General features: G+C 39.8%; 1 protein-coding gene across 2 annotated transcripts in view; it reads left to right on the forward strand.

Annotated features, from left to right (window-relative positions):
• LOC113822926 (uncharacterized) overlaps positions 1–7,500 on the forward strand; it is a 76,809-nt gene that overhangs the window by 61,920 nt on the left and 7,389 nt on the right. For both annotated transcript variants that reach the window (XM_070115685.1, XM_070115686.1), the window contains exon 39: positions 6,684–6,963. In XM_070115685.1, coding sequence (XP_069971786.1) covers positions 6,684–6,963 — 280 coding nt within the window. The remainder of the gene's footprint in view (positions 1–6,683; positions 6,964–7,500) is intronic.

Consider the following 7,500-nt stretch of genomic DNA (forward strand, 5'->3'; position numbering starts at 1 on the left):
TGTCCCTCTCTCCCCCTCTCTCTCCTCTGTCCTCTCTCCTCTCTCTCCCTGTCCTCTCCTCTCTCTCTCCTGTCCTCTCCTCTCTCTCCTGTCCTCTCCTCCTCTCTCTCCCTGTCCTCTCCTCTCTCTCCCTGTCCTCTCCTCTCTCTCTCTGTCCTGTCCTCTCCTCTCCTGTCCTGTTCCTCTCCTCTCCCTCTCTCTCTCCTCTCCCTCTCCCTCTCTCCTCTCCTCCTCCTCTCCTCTCTCTCTCCCTCTCTCTCACTCTCCTCTCCCTCCTCCCCCTCTCTCTCTCTCTCTCTCTCTCTCTCTCTCTCTCTCTCTCTCTCTCTCTCTCTCTCTCTCTCTCTCTCTCTCCTCTCTCTCCTCTCACTCTCCTCTCCTCTCTCTCCTCTCCTCTCCTCTCCCTCTCCTCTCTCTCTCCTCTCCTCTCCCCTCCTCTTCTCTCCTCTCTCTCTCTGTCCTCTCTCTCTCTCTCTCTCTCTCTCTCTCTCTCTCCTCTCTGTCCTCTCTCTCTCCTCTCTCTCTCTCTTCTCTCCTCTCTCTCTTCTCTTTTCTTCCCCTCTCTTCTCTTCTGCTTCTCTCTCTCTCTTCTCTCTCTTCTCTTCTCTCTTCTCTTTTCTTCCCTTCTCTTCTCTTCTCTTCTCCTCTCTCTCTCTCCCTCTCTCTTCTCTTCTCTCTCTTCTCTTCTCTTCCTTCTCTTCTCTCTCTCTCTCTTTTCCGCCCTCTCTTCGGTTCTTCTCTTCTCGTCTCTTCTCTTCTCTTTCTCTCTTCCCTCTCTTCTCTCTTCTCTCTCTCTTCTCTCTTCTCTCTTCTCTCTCTTCTCTCTTCTCTCTTCTCTCTTCTCTCTTCTCTCTTCTCTTTTTCTCTTTTCTCTTTCTCCTGCTTCTCTTCTCTCTTCTCTCTTCTCTCTTCTCTCTTCTCTCTTTCTCTCTTCTCTCTTTCGCTCTTCTCTTCTCTCTTCTCTCTTCTCTCTTCTCTCTTCTCTCTTCTCTCTTCTCTCTTCTCTCTTCTCTCTGCTTCTCTCTTCTCTCTTCTCTCTTCTTCTCTCTTCTCTCTTCTCTTTTCTCTTTCTCTCTCTTTCTCTCTTCTCTTTTCTCTCTTCTCTTTTCTCTCTTCTCTTTTCTCTCTTCTCTTTTTCTCTCTTCTCTTTTCTCTCTTCTCTTTCTCTCTTCTCTTTTCTCTCTTCTCTTTTCTCTCTTCTCTTTCTCTCTCTTCTCTTTTCTCTCTTCTCTTTTCTCTCTTCTCTTTCTCTCTTCTCTTTTCTCTCTTCTCTTTTCTCTCTGCTCTTTTCTCTCTGCTCTTTTCTCTCTGCTCTTTTCTCTCTGCTCTTTTTCTCTTTCTCTCTTCTCTTTTCTCTCTTCTCTTTTCTCTCTTCTCTTTTCTCTCTTCTCTTTTCTCTCTTCTATCTCTTTTCTCTCTTCTCTTTTCTCTCTTCTCTTTTCTCTCTTCTCTTTTCTCTCTTCTCTTTCTCTCTTCTCTTTTCTCTCTTCTCTTTCTCTCTTCTCTTTTCTCTCTTCTCTTTTTCTCTCTTCTCTTTTCTCTCTTCTCTTTTCTCTCTTCTCTTTTCTCTCTTCTCTTTTTCTCTCTTCTCTTTTCTCCGTCTTCTCTTTTCTCTCTTCTCTTTTCTCTCTTCTCTTTTCTCTCTTCTCTTTCTCTCTTCTCTTTTTCTCTCTTCTCTTTTCTCTCTTCTCTTTTCTCTCTTCTCTTTTCTTTCCCTCTTCTCTTTTCTCTCTTCTCTTTTCTCTCTTCTCTTTCTCCCTTCGCTTTTCTCTCTTCTCTCTTTTCTCTTTTCTCTTCGCTTTTCTCTCTTCTTTCTCATCTCTCTTCGCTTTTCTCTCTTCGCTTTTCTCTCTTCTCTTTTCTCTCTTCTCTTTTCTCTCTTCTCTTTTCTCTCTTCTCTTTTCTCTCTTCTCTTTTCTCTCTTCTCTTTCTCTCTTCTCTTTTCTCTCTTCTCTTTTCTCTCTTCTCTTTTCTCTCTTCTCTTTTCTCTCTTCTCTTTCTCTCTTCTCTTTTCTCTCTTCCTCTTTTCTCTCTTCTCTTTTCTCTCTTCTCTTTTTCTCTCTTCTCTTTTCTCTTTTCTCTTCTCTCTTCTCTTTTCTCTCTTCTCTTTTATCCTCTTCTCTTTTTCTCTCTTCTCTTTTCTCTCTTCTCTTTTCTCTCTTCTCTTTTCTCTCTTCTCTTTTCTCTCTTCTCTTTCTCTCTTCTCTTTTCTCTCTTCTCTTTTCTCTCTTCTCTTTTCTCTCTTCTCTTTTCTCTTCTCTTTTCTCTCTTCTTTCTCTCTTCTCTTTTCTCTCTTCTCTTTTCTCTCTTCCTACTTTTCTCTCTTCTCTTTTCTCGCTTTTCTCTCTCCTCTCTTTTCTCTCTTCTCTCTTTTCTCTCTTCTCTCTTTTCTCTCTTCTCTCTTTTCTCTCTTCTCTCTTTTCTCTCTTCTCTCTTTTCTCTCTTCTCTCTTTTCTCTCTTCTCTCTTTTCTCTCTTCTCTCTTTTCTCTCTTCTCTCTTCTCTCTTCTCTTTCTCTTCTCTTTTCTCTCTTCCTCTTTTCTCTCTTCTCTCTCTTCCTCTCTTCTCTCTCTCTCTTCTCTCTTCTCTCTTCTCTCTTCTCTCTTCTCTCTTCTCTCTTCTCTCTTCTCTCTTCTCTCTTCTCTCTTCTCTCTTCTCTCTCTTCTCTTCTCTTCTCTTCTCTTCTCTTCTCTTTTCTCTCTTCTCTTTCTCTCTCTTCTCTCTCTTTTCTTTCTCTCTCCTGTCTCTTTTTTCTCTTCTCTTTCTGTCTCCCCTCTTTCTCTCTCTTCTCTTTCTCTCTCCTGTCACTTTTTTCTCTTCTCTTTCTCTCTCCTATCTTTCTCTCTCTTCTCTTCTCTCTCCTATGTTTCTCTCTCTTCTCTTTTTCTCTCTTTCTCTTTCTCTCTTCTCTTTCTCTTCTCTTTCTCTCTTCTCTTTTTCTCTCTTCTCTTTTCTCTCTTCTCTTTTCTCTCTTTCTCTTTCTCTCTTCTCTTTCTCTCTTCTCTTTCTCTCTTCTCTTTTCTCTCTTCTCTTTTCTCTCTTCTCTTTTCTCTCTTCTCTTTTCTCTCTTCTCTTTTCTCTCTTCTCTTTCTCTCTTCTCTTTTCTCTCTTCTCTTTTCTCTCTTCTCTTTTCTCTCTTCTCTTTTTCTCTCTTCTCTTTTCTCTCTTCTCTTTTTCTCTCTTCTCTTTTTCTCTCTTCTCTTTTCTCTCTTCTCTTTCTCTCTTCTCTTTCTCTCTTCTCTTTTCTCTCTTCTCTTTCTCTCTTCTCTCTCTCTTCTCTTTTCTCTCTTCTCTTTTCTCTCTTCTCTTTTTCTCTCTTCTCTTTTTCTCTCTTCTCTTTTCTCTCTTCTCTTTTCTCTCTATTCTCTTTCTCTCTTCTCTTTTTCTCTCTTTCTCTTTTTCTCTCTCTTTTCTCTCTTTCTCTTTTTCTCTCTTCTCTTTCTCTCTTCTCTTTTTCTCTCTTCTCTTTTCTCTCTTCTCTTTCTCTCTTCTCTTTCTCTCTTTCCCTCTTTCTCTCTTCTCTTTTCTCTCTTCTCTTTTTCTCTCTTCTCTTTTCTCTCTTTCTCTTTTCTCTCTTCTCTTTTCTCTCTTCTCTTTTCTCTCTTCTCTTTTCTCTCTTCTCTTTCTCTCTTCTCTTTTCTCTCTTCTCTTTTCTCTCTATTCTCTCTCTCTCTTTCTCTCTTCTCTTTCTCTTCTCTTTTCTCTCTTCTTCCTCTTTTCTCTCTTCTCTTTTCTCTCTTCTCTTTTCTCTCTTCTCTTTTTCTCTCTTCTCTCTTTCTCTCTTCTCTTTTCTCTCTTCTCTTTTTCTCTCTTCTCTTTTCTCTCTTCTCTTTTCTCTCTTCTCTTTTCTCTCTTCTCTTTTCTCTCTTCTCTCTTCTCTCTTCTCTCTTCTCGCTTCTCGCTTCTCGCTTCTCGCTTCTCGCTTCTCTCTTCTCTCTTCGCTTTCTTGTCTTTTCTCTCTTCTCTTTTCTCTCTTCTCTTTTCTCTCTTCTCTTTTCTCTCTTCTCTTTCTCTCTTCTCTTTTCTCTCTTCTCTTTTCTCTCTTCTCTCTCTTCTCTTTTTCTCTCTTCTCTTTTCTCTCTTCTCTTTTCTCTCTTCTCTTTTCTCTCTTCTTTCTCTCTCTCTCTCTTCCTCCCTCTCTTCCCTCTTCTCTTTTCTCTCTTCTCCCTCTCTTCCCTCTTCCCTCTTCTCTTTTCTCTCTTCTTCTCTCTTCTCTTTTCTCTCTTCTCTTTTCTCTCTTCTCTTTTCTCTCTTCTCTTTTCTCTCTTCTCTTTTCTCTCTTCTCTTTTCTCTCTTCTCTTTTCTCTCTTCTCTTTTCTCTCTTCTCTTTTCTCTCTTCTCTTTTCTCTCTTCTCTTTTCTCTCTTCTCTTTTCTCTCTTCTCTTTTCTCTCTTCTCTTTTCTCTCTTCTCTTTTCTCTCTTCTCTTTTCTCTCTTCTCTTTTCTCTCTTCTCTTTTCTCTCTTCTCTTTTCTCTCTTCTCTTTTCTCTCTTCTCTTTTCTCTCTTCTCTTTTCTCTCTTCTCTTTTCTCTCTTCTCTTTTCTCTCTTCTCTTTTCTCTCTTCTCTTTTCTCTCTTCTCTTTTCTCTCTTCTCTTTTCTCTCTTCTCTTTTCTCTCTTCTCTTTTCTCTCTTCTCTTTTCTCTCTTCTCTTTTCTCTCTTCTCTTTTCTCTCTTCTCTTTTCTCTCTTCTCTTTTCTCTCTTCTCTTTTCTCTCTGCTCTTTTCTCTCTGCTCTTTTCTCTCTGCTCTTTTCTCTCTGCTCTTTTCTCTTTTCTCTCTTCTCTTTTCTCTCTTCTCTTTTCTCTCTTCTCTTTTCTCTCTTCTCTTTTCTCTCTTCTCTTTTCTCTCTTCTCTTTTCTCTCTTCTCTTTTCTCTCTTCTCTTTTCTCTCTTCTCTTTTCTCTCTTCTCTTTTCTCTCTTCTCTTTTCTCTCTTCTCTTTTCTCTCTTCTCTTTTCTCTCTTCTCTTTTCTCTCTTCTCTTTTCTCTCTTCTCTTTTCTCTCTTCTCTTTTCTCTCTTCTCTTTTCTCTCTTCTCTTTTCTCTCTTCTCTTTTCTCTCTTCTCTTTTCTCTCTTCTCTTTTCTCTCTTCTCTTTTCTCTCTTCTCTTTTCTCTCTTCTCTTTTCTCTCTTCTCTTTTCTCTCTTCTCTTTTCTCTCTTCTCTTTTCTCTCTTCTCTTTTCTCTCTTCTCTCTTCTCTCTTCTCTCTTCTCTCTTCTCTCTCCTCTCTTCTCTCTTCTCTCTTCCCTCTTTCCTCTTCTCTCTTCTCTCTTCTCTCTTCTCTTTTCTCTCTTCTCTTTTCTCTCTTCTCTTTTCTCTCTTCTCTTTTCTCTCTTCTCTTTTCTCTCTTCTCTTTTCTCTCTTCTCTTTTCTCTCTTCTCTTTTCTCTCTTCTCTTTTCTCTCTTCTCTTTTCTCTCTTCTCTTTTCTCTCTTCTCTTTTCTCTCTTCTCTTTTCTCTCTTCTCTTTTCTCTCTTCTCTTTTCTCTCTTCTCTTTTCTCTCTTCTCTTTTCTCTCTTCTCTTTTCTCTCTTCTCTTTTCTCTCTTCTCTTTCCTCTCTTCTCTTTTCTCTCTTCTCTTTTCTCTCTTCTCTTTTCTCTCTTCTCTTTTCTCTCTTCTCTTTTCTCTCTTCTCTTTTCTCTCTTCTCTTTTCTCTCTTCTCTTTTGTCTTGTCTTGTCTTGTCTTGTCTTGTCTTGTCTTGTCTTGTCTTGTCTTGTCTTGTCTTGTCTTGTCTTGTCTTGTCTTGTCTTGTCTTGTCTTGTCTTGTCTTGTCTTGTCTTGTCTTGTCTTGTCTTGTCTTGTCTTGTCTTGTCTTGTCTTGTCTTGTCTTGTCTTGTCTTGTCTTGTCTTGTCTTGTCTTGTCTTGTCTTGTCTTGTCTTGTCTTGTCTTGTCTTGTCTTGTCTTGTCTTGTCTTGTCTTGTCTTGTCTTGTCTTGTCTTGTCTTGTCTTGTCTTGTCTTGTCTTGTCTTGTCTTGTCTTGTCTTGTCTTGTCTTGTCTTGTCTTGTCTTGTCTTGTCTTGTCTTGTCTTGTCTTGTCTTGTCTTGTCTTGTCTTGTCTTGTCTTGTCTTGTCTTGTCTTGTCTTGTCTTGTCTTGTCTTGTCTTGTCTTGTCTTGTCTTGTCTTGTCTTGTCTTGTCTTGTCTTGTCTTGTCTTGTCTTGTCTTGTCTTGTCTTGTCTTGTCTTGTCTTGTCTTGTCTTGTCTTGTCTTGTCTTGTCTTGTCTTGTCTTGTCTTGTCTTGTCTTGTCTTGTCTTGTCTTGTCTTGTCTTGTCTTGTCTTGTCTTGTCTTGTCTTGTCTTGTCTTGTCTTGTCTTGTCTTGTCTTGTCTTGTCTTGTCTTGTCTTGTCTTGTCTTGTCTTGTCTTGTCTTGTCTTGTCTTGTCTTGTCTTGTCTTGTCTTGTCTTGTCTTGTCTTGTCTTGTCTTGTCTTGTCTTGTCTTGTCTTGTCTTGTCTTGTCTTGTCTTGTCTTGTCTTGTCTTGTCTTGTCTTGTCTTGTCTTGTCTTGTCTTGTCTTGTCTTGTCTTGTCTTGTCTTGTCTTGTCTTGTCTTGTCTTGTCTTGTCTTGTCTTGTCTTGTCTTCTTTCTTCCATTCTTACCTATATAAGCTGTTTGTGAATTTGATGTTATTATAGTATGTACTTGTTTATTGTGTGAGTTTGGATTATTAAGTTCAGTATTCTTTTGTAGCAAAAGATGGGCAGCAAGCCAATGCCAAAACTACCCATTGGAGAGCAGGCCGTGAATCGACCAGGAAATTCCAGTTCCTCATCCCCGCAGCCGGTACCAGGTCCACCTGGTACAAAAGCCTTACTGCCAACACCCATTGGACCACCTCTTCACATGGGTGCAACACCTACTCCTCTAGATACCCGTCCTTTGTATTTGCACAATGGGGTTAATCCATTGGCTTTCACTGGGGGTGCTATTCCAAAGCGAGCAACTCCAGCGCAGCCGTCCACTACCCCAGGCAAGGATAAGCACTCGACCTCAGTATTTAAAACGGGTTTTGATTATTGTTACCTCTTTTGCTTCGACCTTTTGTAAATGTGACTTTTTAAACTTAATTTTTTGGTATTATAAAGCTAATGTATGGTAATCACGTTCCTTTCTTTGAAATTAATGTTTTATTCTTGATAAAATTTATAGAGGTTCTTGTTTAAGTATTTTTCAGTTCAGAGTGGATGAATCAGACCATCTAATAAAAATCACCAGAAGAAAATAATATATTGATTCCTTTGTAACTGAGCACTTGTAAAGCTGTCTCTGTGTTAACAAAATTAATCCCTTTGATCCAGGTGATGTGACCGTCACGTCTTGAAAAAATTTGGCTTGAGAGGAAGGGAAATCTGGCGTGAGCTGGGTGACGCAAGCTTACTATCATGAGTGTTTTGGCTGAAGCCTGAGGTGGTGGAAAAGACTTGCCATAAACCTTTTTTGAGGGTGAATAGACTCATTTAGTGTGTAGAAAGAGGCTTTTGCATTATGTCCATAGATAAAGTAGTGT

Source organism: Penaeus vannamei, chromosome 38 (assembly GCF_042767895.1).
Source record: "Penaeus vannamei isolate JL-2024 chromosome 38, ASM4276789v1, whole genome shotgun sequence".
Classification (NCBI taxonomy): Eukaryota; Metazoa; Arthropoda; class Malacostraca; order Decapoda; family Penaeidae; genus Penaeus; species Penaeus vannamei.